Genomic DNA, 16748 nt, shown 5'->3' with positions numbered 1-16748 from the left:
TTGAAAACCCTTCAAAAGGTAAACCCCCTGTAGAGTGAATTGCAAAATCCAATCTAGGTGTAACTAAGGCATGCATCACTGTGGCTAATTGGGAGTCAGAAATTTTTGGTGATCACCCAGAGATCTAGCAGTAGATCCCGATCTAGTCTCGGCACACACACACTATAACACAGGGCACAGTGTGCATAACTTCCAAGTTTACTGGGAACAGACATCTAACTTTTACTTTAGGAAATAAGCCCATTTGGTTTTAGTTACTTTTAGAGAGGAAAGATTCCTTCTCTTTCTTTCTTTCACATTAGCTGCAACGTGTAGCCTGTTTCCAACCATGGAAATGGACTTCAGTTACACAGAATTGTTAGGATTTCCTTCCAGACTGTTTCTGAGTACATACCATGGGACCAGGACCTTTGGTGACATCTTGTTCCAATTTGACTGAGGTTGCGTTGTGGGCCAGCTCCTTCAAATCATAACCAGCACAGAAATTGCCTCCTACAAAACACCAGAGGAAGGGGGTGGGGGTGGGGGGTTAGATTATGGAACAAGAAAAAGTGTTGGTGTCAGCTCTGTGCCCACCTTCTTTTTGGTTATGATATGAGTTGTTTCTTTTATTCAAAAGTATGTGCTTTACTCTGCAACCCTAAATTAAAAGGTTATTGTCCAGAAGAGATAGCTAATGGCAACTGACAGGCCTAGCAGCTAAATGGAATGGTTCCACGCTCCAAGGGAGTACATCCCCGATCACTGGAGCCAAACAATTAAGGATAGCTATCACCATCATGCCCCATTTATGAGCTTGCAGCAGCATCTGGCTAGCCATGGCTGCAAACAGAATACGAGGCTAGATGAACCCTTGTTGGTTTCAACACGACAATCCTTACGTTCTAATCTTACCAGTCAGCCTACTGTGTATCTCTCACAATTTATGTATACAAGTCCAGGGCAATAATACCACCTTGTGTTGCTGGCGTGACTTCACCTAAGCCTCAGCTAAATCCATGTATACCACAGAGCTGGGACGTTGCGTGGCCCAGAGGAGAGGAGATACAACAACCAGTGAGTCTCCTGCTTCAAGTTAATTTCCAGCAAAAGATTCACAAAGGGGGAGACGAACAAATTTCAGTTGGGGGCATGTCTCAGAGTCACCAGTTCAGAAGTCTGCCATCCCTGCTTTGCCTGCTTATTTATGCTTGCAACTTCTTGGTCACTCTTACATTTCCTCAAAGTGACACACAAAACACCATACAACGTAGAGCTCTCAAACCCCCTGCTGTCTCCAAACATCCCTTGTCTGTTGTACTCCTTGTGTACTTAAGATCTGTTCCAAGGTCTTCAGTGAAGTTGCACTCCAGTCCTACTTTTTCTTCCACGTCTCTATCACTTATTACTTCCTCAAGTCACTAAATTTCAGCCCAATGCATATTTTGGCCCAGGGCTGCCTTATGTCCAAGGGGAAGGGGGTCCTTCAACTGGATTACTATTCTCCCATTCTTACGGCCTGTATGAGACAGCTTTCCCTGTTGCATGGCAACTTTCTTTTCTCTCAGAAGCTGCACTGCAAACATTATGGAAATGTGGTTTCCTGCACAGTTGGAATGGCTGTGAACATTCTGCGGCATCACAGTAGCTCCGCCACGCAGCGTTAAAAGTCTCACAGCCACAAACACAATACATTATTAGTCTGTATCCCGGGGCTAGGGATACACAGAAGGAGCATTCTGCCAGGTGTGGCTTTCGCTATCAATGCATCATTGTGCCTGTGGCAACCCTACAAGGGCAAAGAGGGACAAATTACACATTAAATCAAATTAAATCAAACAACCAGTTCCATTAGACAAACTTCAGTCTAAAGTTAGAACAGGAAAAAAAAACTTGGAAGGGGGAGAGATGCAGCAAACACACTCCTTTTAGAATGCCATTTTAATAATTTCAAATACCAAACCAATAAGGGCATATCATTTTGTGTATGTTTCTAATTAGCATTTTAACCACAGCCAAGAATTTCATTCGAAGAATTCCTAATGATGCATATGCCAACCAGTATATCCTCCACATCACCTCTTATCACCAAAACCCGTGTCTCCTTCCTCCTTCACCGCAGAAGCAGCTAATTCGAGCCTTTTCTTGTGTGGCAGAGGAATCATTACTTTTGTGTGCGTTGGAAACAGAAGAAAGAACTCCTGTTGACTGCACCACCATGATGAAAACCAAAGCACTGGTGCCCACAGTTATTTACTTTAATATCCAGCTCTGCAACCGTACAGAAATCACTCACTGATTCCAGCGCATAAAAGGCCACAAAGCAGCCATCACCCAGATATGCATTTTAACAGATGGGACCACTGTTCCAGGCTCAAGGCGCAATGCTATAATTTTCTCAATCAAATCAGTGTTCTATAAATAACATTATGTATACACATCCTTGGGGGAGGGCGGAGAGACGGGAGACAAAGCCTTAAAAATATAAATATACATATATCTTTCCTGTTTTAAAGTTCCCAACTGTAATCTCTCTCCTTTCCCCTCAGACTGCCAATAATGCAGCTGCTTTTGATTCCAACTGAACACTGCTTTTCTATCTCAACAAAATAAATATAGTAATTATCAAGCAAAATTGTTAAGTAAGACCATCTATTGATGGGGAAGAACGGGGTGGGGACAGGAAGGGGGAGAAGAGAAGCCCAGCTCTGTTTTGCTTCCCCCCCCCCAAGAACTTGTTATGTTTTCCTTTTAAAAGCTGCAACTATCACTTCATTACTTAAAGAGAGACAGGGTCTTAAAGCGAGAGACAGGATCAGTTTCCTTAGGGCTGTGCTAAATGGATTGCCCATTTCAGTTTTCTCATTCAAAGTGGTGCTTTCAGAGGGCTCAGAAATAATTCAGCCACCCCTCAAAAAGAATCCCTTCCATCAAGAATGTTCACTTATTCCCCAGGCCTATTTGCAGCCTTTGTTCCTCCAGTTTGCTGCGGCCGCTCTATTTTTCCCTTGGTTAAAAGGCTTCCTTTGCCTTCCATGATGTGCACGTAAGCCAATCAGATTTGGCTATGTGGCATTATCACTGAAGGCAAAGAAGGCTAATTTAGAATGAAGGCAACGATTCCTAGACTAGCCATAGCACATTGGCAGAGCACATGTTTTGCATGCAAAAGGTCTCCAGTTCAATCCTTGGCATCCACAGGTAGGGCTAGGAAAGAATCCTCTCTGAGCCGCTGCCAATCGCTGTAGACAACACTGAGCTGGATGGACCGATGGTCTAAGGCAGCTTCCTAGGTTCCTCTCATCCTAGCTCATCAGGAAGATGAGGGCAAGCAAGCACCACTTTATTCAAGGCCATGCTTCTTTAATGAACATTCCTAAACTTTGCACAATAATCCTCAAATTTGCTGAAAGGGGGTGGTGTCAATGAAAGTGTTTGCTAAAATGGCTTCCAACTCCACCTCTCCCTTTTAGTCAAACTACGCATTCCCTCAAAGGCCTGGTTCAGACAACGCGCTAAACCGTGCTGCTTAACCACAAAATGGTTAATGGAATGCATTAAGGTCAATGCATTCCGTTAACCATTTTGTGGTTAAGTAGCATGGTTTAGCGTGTTGTCTGAACCAGGCCACTGTGTGCATCTTCATACTTATAGCTTATTGCTGGGTTAGTGTTGGATCTACCCTTGGATTTGTCACAAATGCTCTTGCTGCTCATTTCCACCGGACCAGCAATAGTCTGGGGGTCAATCACTGCTGGACGATCCAGCATGAGATGCCACCATTTCCTCTCAGATGGTTGAAAGAGACATGGGGGACGGTTCTAGGGTTGAGTGTCCTTTGCAAATGTGGCATTCCCCACACTCTTTTATTCAGTGCAATTACTCTTCCTCTCAGCATACTTATTTCACAAAAGTTGAACTATTTAAGTTATCGCTGTTTGAAAAGGCATGCATGAACCCAGCCGGCAAGAGCATGCCGGGAGGGGGAAATCCTTGTGTGCGTTTGCCAAGGTTTAAATTGCACACGTTCACTCACCCCTGAGGGCTGTTTCAAAGGAGACAAAGTTCCCGTACTCAGGGTTGATAAAAATCAATGTGCGTTTATTTTTTAAATTGATTTTTTTTAAAAATTAAATGAGATTTTGTATTTTCTTAAAACAATTCATTAAAAAAGAGCTTAGATCAAAGATATCACCATGAATCCTTATTACACAACTCCTAATTATATTCTATGAATATGTTAACAGCAGTTTATGGAGATGGGAGATAACCTGGTCAGTCCTATCCTGCACTGTGTATGCGCTCTCTCTCAAGGCCTTGCCTCTCCCTATGCTCAAAGATAGAAAAGGTCAATCAATAAATAGGGTGACCATGTGGAAAGGAAGGCAGGGTTCCTGTATCTTTAACAGTTGTATAGAAAAAGGAATTTCAGCAGGTGTCATTTGTATGCATGCAGCACCTGATGAAATTGTATCCGGTCACTCTACCAGATACAAAAGAGGGCAGGGCTCCTGGAGCTTTAACTGTTGTGATGAAGAGGGAATTTCACCAGGTGCTGCATGCATACAAATGACAACTCCTGAAATTCCCATTCCTGTGCAACTGTTAAAGATACAGGAGACCTGTCACCCCTTTCCATACGGTCACCCTATAGAGAATTTGGGGAGATGGGCTAGATCTGAACAAGGATATAAAAGCAAAGGATAGGGGAGGAGAATAAAAAGTTAAACCAAAAGTGAATTTTCCTGTTGTCCAGCTGGACATCAGGAAAAACTTCCTGACTGTTAGAGCAGTACGACAATGGAATCAGTTGCCTGGTGAAGTTGTGGGCTCTCCCACACTAGAGGCCTTCAAGAGGCAGCTGGACAACCATCTGTCAGGGATGCTTTAGGGTGGATTCCTGCATTGAGCAGGGGGTTGGACTCGATGGCCTTGTAGGCCCCTTCCAACTCTGCTATTCTAGGATTCTATGAACAGAACATATTCATGCAGTCCTGACTCCTGAGGAAACTTCTTCTGCATGTATCCCCTGTTGTAGAAGAGAACTGCCTAGCATGGCAGTAGGCTCTAAAGGGACCACATTTGGGAATATTTTGTTTCTATACCTGCTGTGGTTGGAATTGCCTACACTTTATTCTTTAAAGAACTTTACGTTTATCTAAAAACTGAAATAATTAACCATTCAAAATCCATGTGTGTGTTTTGTTAATGTTGGTGTTTGTTGAAGAAGAATAAATAATGGTATTAGTACAATTTAAAAGCCTGTTTGGTGGTGGTGATTCTTGCACATCATGACAAAAAATATCATGATTAATTGAACAGTTGGAGTTGGTTCATCTCCTAAATGATTTCACAAGTTCTTTCTGCTTTAGTACTAAAATGACAAAATTATTCCATTTTTTTAATGAAAGTTAATCAGAAAACAATTCGGAATCATTGCTTAGTGTGGACCTGTTAGGGAAATTTCCCCAAACCCAGTAGGGAAGGAACGACTCCAGACCGGTCCAGATGCAGAAGCTTTATTTTACTACATACGTAGTAGGGGTGTACACGGACCCCCCGCTCCGCCCCGTGGGCCGATCCGAAAATTTCGGGTCGGCCCGCTCCGCTACATTATTATTATTATTATTATTATTATTATTATTATTATTATTATTATTTATATAGCACCATCAGTGTACATGGTGCTGTACAGAGTAAAACAGTAAATAGCAAGACCCTGCCGCATGGGCTTACATTCTAATAGAATCATAATAAAACAATAAGAAGGGGAAGAGAATGCACCAAACAGGCACAGGTTAGAGTAAAACTAACAGTATAAAAGTAAGATCAAAATCAAGTTCTAAAAGCTTTAGAAAAAAGAAAAGTTTTTAGCTGAGCTTTAAAAACTGCAATTGAACTTGTAGTTCACAAGTGTTCTGGAAGAGCGTTCCAGGCATAAGGGGCAGCTGAAGAAAATGGACGAAGCCGAGCAAGGGAAGTAGAGACCCTTGGGCAGGTAAGAAACATGGCATCAGAGGAGCGAAGAGCACGAGCGGGGCAATAGTGTGAGATGAGAGAGGAGAGATAGGAAGGAGCTAGACAGTGAAAAGCTTTGTAGCTCAACAGGAGAAGTTTATATTGGATTCTGAGGTGAATTGGAAGCCAATGAAGAGATTTCAGAAGTAGAGTAACATGGTCAGAGCAGCGAGCCAAGAAGATGATCTTAGCAGCAGAGTGGTGAACAGAAACCAACAAACTGATATGAGAAGAAGGAAGGCCAGTGAGAAGAAGGTTACAGTAGTCCAACCGAGAAATAACCAATGCATGAACAAGAGTCTTGGCAGAAGAGACAGACCAAAATGATCAAATCCTGGCAATATTATATAGGAAAAAATGACAGGATTTAGCTACTGCCTCAATATGAGGAATAAAGGAGAGCGAGGAGTCAAATATAAAGCCAAGGCTACGAGCTTCCTTGACCGGAGTAAGCGTAACATCATTGACAGTAAGAGAGAATAAAAGATGGGGAGAAGGTTTAGGAGGAAAAACAAGCAATTCTGTCTTTGCCATATTAAGTTTCAAACGACGATGAAGCAGCCAAGCTGAGATATCTGAAAGACATGCCGAGATACGATCGTAAACATCAGGAGAAAGTTCCAGAGATGAAAGATATAATTGTGTATCATCAGCATACAGATGATATTGGAGACCATGAGACTGAATAAGATTACCCAAGGACAACATGTATAAAGAAAACAACAACGGGCCAAGTACCTAGCCTTGCGGAACCCCTACTGAAAGGGGAAAAGAAGAAGACGAGCTGCCATTAGCCAACACGTTGAAAGAGCGACCCTCTAGATAGGAGGCAAACCAGTTATAGACGGAGCCACAAAATCCGAGGTCATGAAGGGACTCCAAAAGAAGATCATGATCAACCGTGTCAAAGGCTGCAGTATGATCCAAGAGAATAAGAACAAAATAAAGGCCTTTAGACTTGGCAATAAGAAGATCATTGGTAATCTTAGTAAGGACTGTTTCAGTGGAATGCAAAGGACAGAATCCAGATTGAAAAGGATCCAGAGCAGAGTTACTAGAAAGAAAATCAAGACAACGAGAGTAGACTACACGCTCCATAAACAGAACTATTCTACTTAAAACAATGCCCTATATTGTGACAACTATGACTAGCATATGTAACTCTTTGTACTTTGATATGGTGTTTCCACCCAGTTGAACAACATATCAAAGTACAAAGAGTTACATATACTGGTCATAGTTGTCACAATATAGGGCATTGTTTTTATGTACAATACTTTAGTTTATGGACCAGACCAACCTTCTAAAGAAACCTGCTTCTCTGAATATGCATTAAGGTTATATTAAACAATAATATAGTTCTACTAAAAAAAGATTATTAAATATAATTTTTCCGCACTAGTGATTTAAACTGTGATTTAAATCATTAAAATTGAGGCCTTCAGAAAAGCATTTTAAATAATGATCTAAATCAATTTGACTTAAATCAAATCAACACTGCCCATACTAAGTGGCATACAACCCATATAAAGAGAGAGCAATGTTTGATGATGCCGCACACAAGTATTTCACACAAAGAGCCATGATACTCGCAATACACATTTATCATATGTACACCCAGCAAATTACATGTGGGTGCTATCGTGCAATGAATACTATTACTTACATGGGAGTGTATCCTATGAAGACATTTTTTTTTCATGCTTTAAGCCAGGGATGGGGTCTCCACTGCTGCCATAGACCATCAATGCGAGGGATGGCAGCAACTAACAGCTGCAGCCAGAAGCTCTCCCCCCACAAACCAAAGGTTTGATTCTACCAGAGGCCTGAGCAGCCACCATGAGTTTGCAAACTTTTTGAAAGAGAAAAAAAAATATATGTCCTAGTATTTATGTTTGGGAAATCCTCTGTTCAGGATGTTGATGCCTTTGAACCATGGGGTGCCCATTCTTTGACAAGGTCCCCTCTACACTTGCTTGTCTATGTGGGGTAACTTTTCCTTGTACCCCCAAATGCAGGCAGAATAATTAAGAGTTCTGAGAACACAGGAGTCATCCACCTGCCCTTCCTATTTTGTTGTTCACCTGGCCTGTCTGCTGTTTGCGTAAAATTCTCTTTCACATGCTTCCAGGCAGATAACTTGTAGCGCTAATCAGTCAAAAGGCATTGTGCAGCTATTCCGCTTTTCTTCCCTTAACAGATTTTTTTGCGGTAACAGGGCAGGGAAGTGGTGGGAAAACACGGGATGATTCCAAATTGAAGACCGCAATGTGTGGACGTTCTGCAAGAATTTAAGTTCGAGGCAGGGCAAGTGAATGGTAAAAGCCTTGTCTGGAAGCAACCTATGTTCCCCATTATCAAACTTCCCGTTTCTGTGCTCACAGTTCTACAGACATGCACCATGTCATGTGCCTTATTATACCAGCTGGATGCCCTAGCAGGGGCCTATAGACTTCTGGTGCTGTGTCATGATTGCCTTCAGAGTTAGTCGGCATCTTTTCTTCCAGTGCGGGAGAGGAGGTGTAGCCAGTCCACCTCCATTGACTTTGACGGATCTTTCTCTCTCTTTGATGGGTCTCTTCTTTTCTTGGCTCCACCACCACAAGAGGACTCATGAGAAATGCTCTTCCACCCAGCAACAGTAACCTGTGGATTCCCTTGACCCCACTTTCCATAAAGTCTGGCCCTTCGAAATGTGCAGCCCACGCTTTGGTTCACTGGGAGCTTTATTCTATGTATACTTATCAATTTCCATCACATGGGAGGTGGGGATGGGGAGGCTCCAGAGCTATTCTTATGCAAATGAAAAACTTGAATCCATCTTTAACTCCGGATTTTGAAAAGGCTGGGCTTTTTTTTTTTTTTTTGCTAAGCACTGGGAAAAGACAAAAAAAGCCACAATAAGATCTGGGAGCAATTAACTTCAGGCAAATTAACAACTCCCCAGTCCTCTGTAATGAAGTATCAAAATGTGATTCCCACCCAGACACTGTGGTCACTTGCATAATTAAAAAAAGCTTCCAATCTCAAGCTCCAACCAAGGTTTTAAGAATTTGGTAGGAACAATGCTCTTGGTGTTTTCTGAAGGTAAATTTTCTGAGGATTCCCCAAATTCTGGAGCCAACACTGCCCCCTCCTGTCTATGGCCATCTAAAAAACAACAACATGCCCCTTAAAGAACTTCTATTGTATAAGCGTAAAACCTGAAAGACCAGAACCTGAGCTTCAAACACGATTTTCCAGAAAAGGAATGGGTACTGATACTGAACACTAGATCGATGTAGAGTTCTATATGATTGTATAGTATCATCACAGAGCAGCAAAACTAGATTTGCTACAGTGTAAACATCAAGAGGCTGCAGCAAATCCCAGTTTCCTGGCGAACATACCTATACAAAACAGGCAATCACAGGCTTAGGCTTTGCTGATCATTCCAAAATTAACAGAATGCTGCCAATACCTCAATGACAGGGCCTGCTCAGTAGCAGCACCCACCCTTTGGAAAACCCTCCCTCATGCAGTTCAGGAGGCAGAAAATATGGCATCCTTCAAACACCTCCTGAAAACACACTTGTTCACCCAGGCTTTCCATGAGCTGTAATTAAATGAATCATCTTACCTCTCCCTGTCTTGCTTTAATTGTAATTTGTTTTAATGTTGTGTTTTAATACTGTATTTAAATGCATTTTTATTGTTTATGTGAAGCGCTTTGGGATTTTATATTTAGTGGTATATAAATATCTCAAATAAATCAATAACATAGTTGAACTGAATTATTTTAAAATATGCTGATCAGTTTTACAGTTGCAATATTTCTACAAAATGTATAAAGCTCCCTTAAACCAAGTTTGACCATTGGTCTATTTGTACAGCCTACTCTGACCTGCAGTGGAAGAGAGAGAGAGAGAGAGAGAGAGAGAGAGAGATTTTCCACCTCTAAGTCTTCCCAAACCTGGTATGCTCCAGATGTGTTTGACTCCAACTCCCACCATCCCCAGCCATTTGCTGTGCTGGATGGCAAGTGATGGGAGCTGCAGTCCAACATGTCTGGAGGGCACCAGGCCAAGGAAGGCTTAGTGTGGCCACATGTCCTACTTTACAGAAGTCAGTCCTCTTTTTAAAAGTCCTCTATTCGTCCAATCCAGTTTAAAGATAAAGAACCATAAGGGGCTCTGAACTTCCCCATCAACAGCTAACACCTAGGGCAGTATCCACTTTGATACCAGTACGAATAGAAATTACATTGTGCTAGCCTGAACGACCTCTAGCACAATGCCTTACTGTCGTAAGCCGCCTTGTGAGGGCCTCTGCCTTGAAAGGCGGCCAAGAAATGTTTTAAATAAATAAAATAAATAGTGTTTGCTGCTGCTGCAAACCCTATTGGCCAGAAAACCCATCATGCCTCCACATGCTATTAGCATTGCGCTGAAGGCCATTCATGCTGCTGCAACATATTTTATGTTAGCGGTAGTGTCGATCTGGATACTGCCCCTGGATAGAGACCGAGCAAGCACAAAGATAGCATAAGAACATAAGAAGAGCCCTGCTGGATCAGACCCACGATCCATCTAGTCCAGCACTCTGTTCACCCAGCAGCCAATCAGCTGTCAACCAGGGACCCACAAGCAGCACCCTACCACCCATGTTCCCCAGCAACTGGTGTATATAGGCTTATGACCTCTGGTACCGGAGATAGCACATTAGCCATCAGGACTAGTAGGCATTGATAGCCTTCTCCAGGAATTTATCCAAACTTGTGGCCATCACCACATCTTATGGTAGTGAATTCCATAGTTTAACTATGAGCTGTGTGAAGACGTACTCCCCTTTCACCTGTCCTGAATCTCTCACCCAGGTTCTAATATTATGGGAGAGGGAGAAAAATGTCTCCCTATCCACATTCTCCACGCCATCCATAATTTCGTACACCTCTATCATGTCTCCTCTTAGCCTCTTTTTTTCTAAGCGAGACAATCCCAGCTGTTGTAACCTTCCATCATAGGGGAGATGCTCCAGCCCCTTGATCAATTTAGATCACTGGTCAGTCTTCCCCACTATGGTGAGATGTAGTATATTCCTACTAAAATTACAAATATTATTTCTAAACTTGCATCAATGCATATAAATCAGCACATGGAAGTTATGCAAATTGTTATGCAAATTTCCTCTTTTTTGAGCAACGTGTAAGTCATCACCCTAGCAAGGCTGCCCAAGATTATAACTAGAGATAGCAGGGACTAAATTTGCAACTTCAGTATGCAACGATATTCTATTTCACTGACCTATGACTTCTTCCCCATTATTATTCTCCTAATTCAGTTCCTCCCCCCTTACATTATTCCCAATCATGGATACTGCTAGGTGTGGGTTTGTTTAAAAAATAATTAAAAGCACAAACTTTTACTTAGTTATCATTTATCAAAAGGTTTTACAATGTTTATGCTTTAACTGACCTTTCCCTACTATTTCAATATATTCAAGACTTAGAGTGCAACCCTATTCATGTTAAGACACAAAAAGGTCTTATAATTCCCAACATGCCCCAGCCAGCATGGCTGGGACATGCTGGGAATTATAGGACCTTTTCTATCATACATCCAGTTGCACCCTTGATGACCAACACAGTCACAACTATTTCCACCATCACTCCTCACCAGCACCCAATGTGCAAATAACTAAAGTAAAGAACAAAGCGATGGGAGAGAGGGAAGAGAATTCAATCCTTAACTCGCTTCGGCAGCACATATACTAAACTATCACATATTTAAGAACTGGAGGGTTAAGAACTTAAGAAGTGCCATGCTGGATCAGCCCGAGGGTCCATCTAGTCCAACACTCTGTTTACATTGTGGCCAACCAGCTGTTGACCAGGGACCAACAAAGCAGGAAATGGTGAAACAGCACCCTCCCCCTGAGACACTGCTGCAGAGGGAGAGACGCTGACCATCAAGGATGAGCGATTCCATCTGCTCCCCTCCCTTCATACACCTGGAGACTTTGAGCTCCATCACACCTACTTTTTTTCCTGGTTTCACCTGTGATTTTGACCTCCAATTCATTACCAGGGCAAGCGCTGGTCCCTTTCACAATCATCGCTATACTCTTTTCACTTGTTTGCCCTCTTGCTACTGCGCCCACCCCACCCCACCCTGCCCCTTCTCCTTCCCTCTCCAGTTCATTGGTTCTTGTCAGGTGATGGATGTGGGCACCTCCACTCGGGACCTGTATAAATAATAAATTTATACAGAGCATTCCCAAGATCGAAATGATCAAAATGGTTAAAGTTTGGGGAGTCACAGGCAGGACTTCCTTATGTCACAGAAGTCCCCAAAATGTTTGGGAACCGCTGGAGTGAGGGAGTGAGGAGGACTTTAAGCCAGGTGTGATGTCCTCCTGACAGCACAGGGGTGACTTTCTTCACTACCTCTTTGCTTAACATCAAGCCACCTTTCCAACTTTCACACACTCTTTTCACCATGCCTTGTTGGAAAAGCATTGCAAAGGATGCCTCACTCTGGGCTCCACAATTCAAGAAGGACGCAGACAAGCTGGAGTGTGTTCAGAGGAGGGCAACCAGGATGATCAGGGGTCTGGAAACAAAGCCCTATGAAGAGAGACTGAAAGAACTGGGCATGTTTAGCCAGGAGAAGAGAAGATTGAGGGGAGACATGATAGCACTCTTCAAATACTTAAAAGGTTGTCACACAAAGGAGGGCCAGGATCTCTTCTCGATCCTCTCAGAGTGCAGGACACGGAGTAACGGGCTCAAGTTAAAGGAAGCCAGATTCCAGCTGGACATCAGGAAAAACTTCCTGACTGTTAGAGCAGTACGACAATGGAACCAGTTGCCTGGTGAGGTTGTGGGCTCTCCCACACTAGAGGCATTCAAGAGGCAGCTGGGCAACCATCTGTCAGGGATGCTTTAGGGTGGATTCCTGCATTGAGCAGGGGGTTGGACTCGATGGCCTTGTAGGCCCCTTCCAACTCTGCTATTCTATGATTCTTCAGCATTCAAAGATCACAGCATGTCCCACGTTTTCACGCTCTACACACCCCTCTCCCAATCCCAATTAATAACACTTAACAACATAGGACCACTGCACCTGTTCTTCCCAGCCAAAGTCCCAACAAAACAATCATCAACTTTGTAGGTAACCCCAGAAAACCCCAGACCCAATCAACCAATGTGATGGACGTAAACAAAATGCTTACAGCTCCCTCATTTTTAAAGATAAAGAGATGAAACTTGGCGCCATGGTAGCTCTTAAGTAGGGCTTGCATAAAGTAGGGCTTTATGCAAGCCATTCACCTGCATAAACACACACACACACACACTCACACACCTGATTCTACAGTGTTTTGTAACAAAGCGCTATATAAATTATTGATGATGATGATGACGATGTTCCCCAGCAACTGGTGCACAAAGGCTTACTCCTTCACACAGAGTAAAAGGAAGCATTAAACTTCATTGTGAATGGACCAAGTCTCACCTTAAGTAGGTGACATACAAATCATGCACAGATATGTATGACTGCTGGGGTGAGCATCAGAACCTTCCTGAGTCATGACAGCTTCTTTTCAAGTATCTTTTGGGGAAACCTCTCTTCTTTTGCATCTATTTTTTCTCTTCTTGTGTGTATTCATATATTCAATTTTTAAGTGTACATGCACAACTACTTTGGGCTGGCGGACACATTTGGAATTTTGAGGGAAAGTCATGGCTGCTCTCACAAAATGGCTGCCATGAGGGTTCTTGTCCATTTATAAAATGGCTGCCATGGTCGATCACAAAACGCTCATCTCCCAGAAGGCAAACTGTGAGACTAAGAGAAAAGTAACTTTCCCAATATAAAGGCAGAGGTGAGGTCTGAGCTTCAGAACACAACAGCACTCTTTTGAACCCAATTAAAGATGGCGCTGGGTGACAACACTTCACTTTGCAGCATGCCAGTCTCTGAGTTAATTTAATTACAAAAAAATGAAGAAATAAACCCAAAATCTGGACCAACAAGAAACCTGACAGGTGCCAAGAGAAGTATCTACAGGCATGACATTGGAGACACCAGATGTAAAACGTTTTGCACGTACACTTTAAAATATGCAAGATGCGAAGTGGCCCTATTTCAGACGAGAGTACAGACTGAAATATATAGGGGCCCTCACCCAATCCATGAAGTACTGCCACAGTCAGCGAACTCTCCTCTTCAAATGACCTGAAAGCATGCAGCAGCAATCCTGCAGTCTCCTGGTCCACAGCATTCCTGACCTCCGGCCTGTTAATACCAATTGTCATTATGGTTCCATGGATTTCAGTGGTTACTTTCCTTCTCCCTGGGATAACAGAAGAAATAAAACAGTAGCCCTGACATGAAATTACTTTCTTTCTTTTTTTAAGTCATCTACTGATGTGGTAAACTAAATTTAAAAGACTGGCTGAAAGGATTAATAATTAACTATTAAAAACAGTTCATTTAAAATATAAACTGAGCTAAGGTCCATATTTCACATTTACAATCTATTCAACTAACTGCATGGGCTGGATTCAATTTGTTTGGGCTAGAGAATGTTTTTTCTCCTGCCTTTAAAAAAACAAAACACTACCAAAGAGAGTTTCCCAGGCTTAGATACAAGCAATAAAATCAAGACTTCCAAGGGATTAATAAAAACTGGTAGCTGTTTTTTTATTTAAAAAATGGGTTGAGGCACAGCAAGCAACCACTAATTTGCAAGAAAACAAATTTCTTGGGTTTAAATTATGTCTATAGAAAGTGTTTAAGGAGTTGTGCTCAGCTTTGATTTCAACCCTGTAGTGTGGAAAGGCTGCCAGGGCTGAACACCCTGTAGAAAGAGGTGTGCACGTTCACAACGAGGGAGCAACCTGCACATCTCATGACGCGGAAAGAAGCACAAATGCCACCACGGAGAACCACAGAGAATGGAAGGCAGAAGTAACTCGCACACTTCCTGCTTCCAGCACACAGCGGGGAGGCCTGGATATGTCAATCTAGAGCTCCAGATACACACTTCTGTCTATTATTATTATTATTATTTATTTATATAGCACCATCAATGTACATGGTGCTGTACAGATTACACAGTAAATAGCAAGACCCTGCCGCATAGGCTTACAATCTAATAAAGGACTAGAATGATTCTCCAAACCTTGATAGAACTTCTCGACACTCTTTGTGAGCTTCTCCACATGAAGCTAAAAATCCCGCATCTTTAGCTGCTTCTGGATTCCCTGCGGGATTACGATCGGCTCCTCTCCACGAGGCTTCCCCCACCCCACCATTCTAGGCAGGTTCTATACGTTTAATTCTAAAGCCACTAGATGGCGGTATGCAATAAAGTGCCATTTTTATCAGTATACTATAGCCTGACCAGGGTTCACGGTGGGAGGAGGGGAAAAGCCGTTTCTTCTGTGCAAGGATGAAAGAAACGGCCAACCCCCTCTCACTTTGGAGACAAAATCAGGGGAAATTGCATGGAGGAAGTTTGTCCTGATTTCCTCATCCTACAGCATTCCTCTGCCAGTGGTGTAGCTGACCCAGGGTTCACTGGGTTGCAGAGCCAACACTACTTAATTAGCAGGGACACTGGCATCATCTGTCACCCCTACTCTCAGAATTCCTTGTTCCCTCGTGAGCTAAATTACAATCTGGGGTGACCCGATTTTGAATGGGCAGTTAAGACCTAATAGCTTTATAAAAGTACTACACCTGGTAGAAATGAAAACTGTTTGAATTGGGTTGTTGATATGGATCCACACTGCATCATTGGCCTCTTCTTGGGGGCGTGGCTACGGGGAGTTTCACGATGAGTGCCTGCGCTGCAAAATTTACCACTACCCCACTGTTCAACCCTCAGGAGAAGTTTTTTACAGGGAGGGGCACAGGGGGCTGAAGTAGGGAGAAAACAGTGCAGGCTTCTCCTTGTGCAATCATGCTTTTGCAAACACTGCTTTGGATGTTACCCCCTATTTCTAAGCATTGCTGGAACATCCGTGAACCAGAATGAATCTGTTAATTCACATGGAGTTATTACAAGTCAGTGCTATTGGAACAGAGAACATTTTCTTGTCTGTATCTTTTCTCCCTCTCTTTGTATTGCTAACCCAAAGGCAGCTAAAGTAAAGCTCTTCCACTACTGACATTTAGCCAATTATGAGTCAATCTTTTCCCCTTCATAGAACAATAGGAATTATTTCATTTAATTAGAAAATTAAAAACAGTTGTTACTCATGCCTAATAAAACGATTTATAGTGGACGCTACAAACGGTACAAGATGCATTGCTAATTCATTTTATTGTCTGTTTTTTTTTAAGAAATACTTTATGTAAACAAGCTTTTTAGTGACATATTTCTTAGCTGATGTCCAGCCACAGAGAAGGAAATAAAAGGCTTATGAACCTGTTTATACTAATACTCACTCATCTATGATCAACAGTACAAGATATATTAGTAAGAAAGATCACCGCATCCAAAGAGAGAGAACACCAAACTAAGTTTGAAGAAGTTTTAGTAATATCAGAACTTTTGTCTTCACCAATGCTTGATTTACCCCTAGATCATCTTTAATTTAATTTAAGCACTGAGCTACTTGGTTGGTAAAAATCTGTTATCTGCATCATAACTGTTTATTCAGCCCATTACATCATTATTATTATTATTATTATTATTATTATTATTATCATCCACCATTTTTCCTCCAAGGGACCCAAGACAGCATACATAATCCTCCTCCT

At 42.3% G+C, this 16748-nt stretch overlaps 1 protein-coding gene across 3 annotated transcripts in view; it reads right to left on the bottom strand.

Annotated features, from left to right (window-relative positions):
* Positions 1-16748, bottom strand: part of LOC134401059 (enoyl-CoA hydratase EchA19-like) — a 37757-nt gene that overhangs the window by 16354 nt on the left and 4655 nt on the right. For all 3 annotated transcript variants that reach the window (XM_063129768.1, XM_063129766.1, XM_063129767.1), the window contains 2 exons: positions 14164-14331; positions 395-492 (listed from right to left, as the gene is read on the bottom strand). In XM_063129768.1, coding sequence (XP_062985838.1) covers positions 395-492; positions 14164-14331 — 266 coding nt within the window. The remainder of the gene's footprint in view (positions 1-394; positions 493-14163; positions 14332-16748) is intronic.

The sequence above is a fragment of the Elgaria multicarinata genome, chromosome 7 (genome assembly GCF_023053635.1).
Source record: "Elgaria multicarinata webbii isolate HBS135686 ecotype San Diego chromosome 7, rElgMul1.1.pri, whole genome shotgun sequence".
Classification (NCBI taxonomy): Eukaryota; Metazoa; Chordata; class Lepidosauria; order Squamata; family Anguidae; genus Elgaria; species Elgaria multicarinata.
Note: the sequence above shows the minus strand (reverse complement) of the source record. Positions and strands in the feature narration are given on the sequence as shown.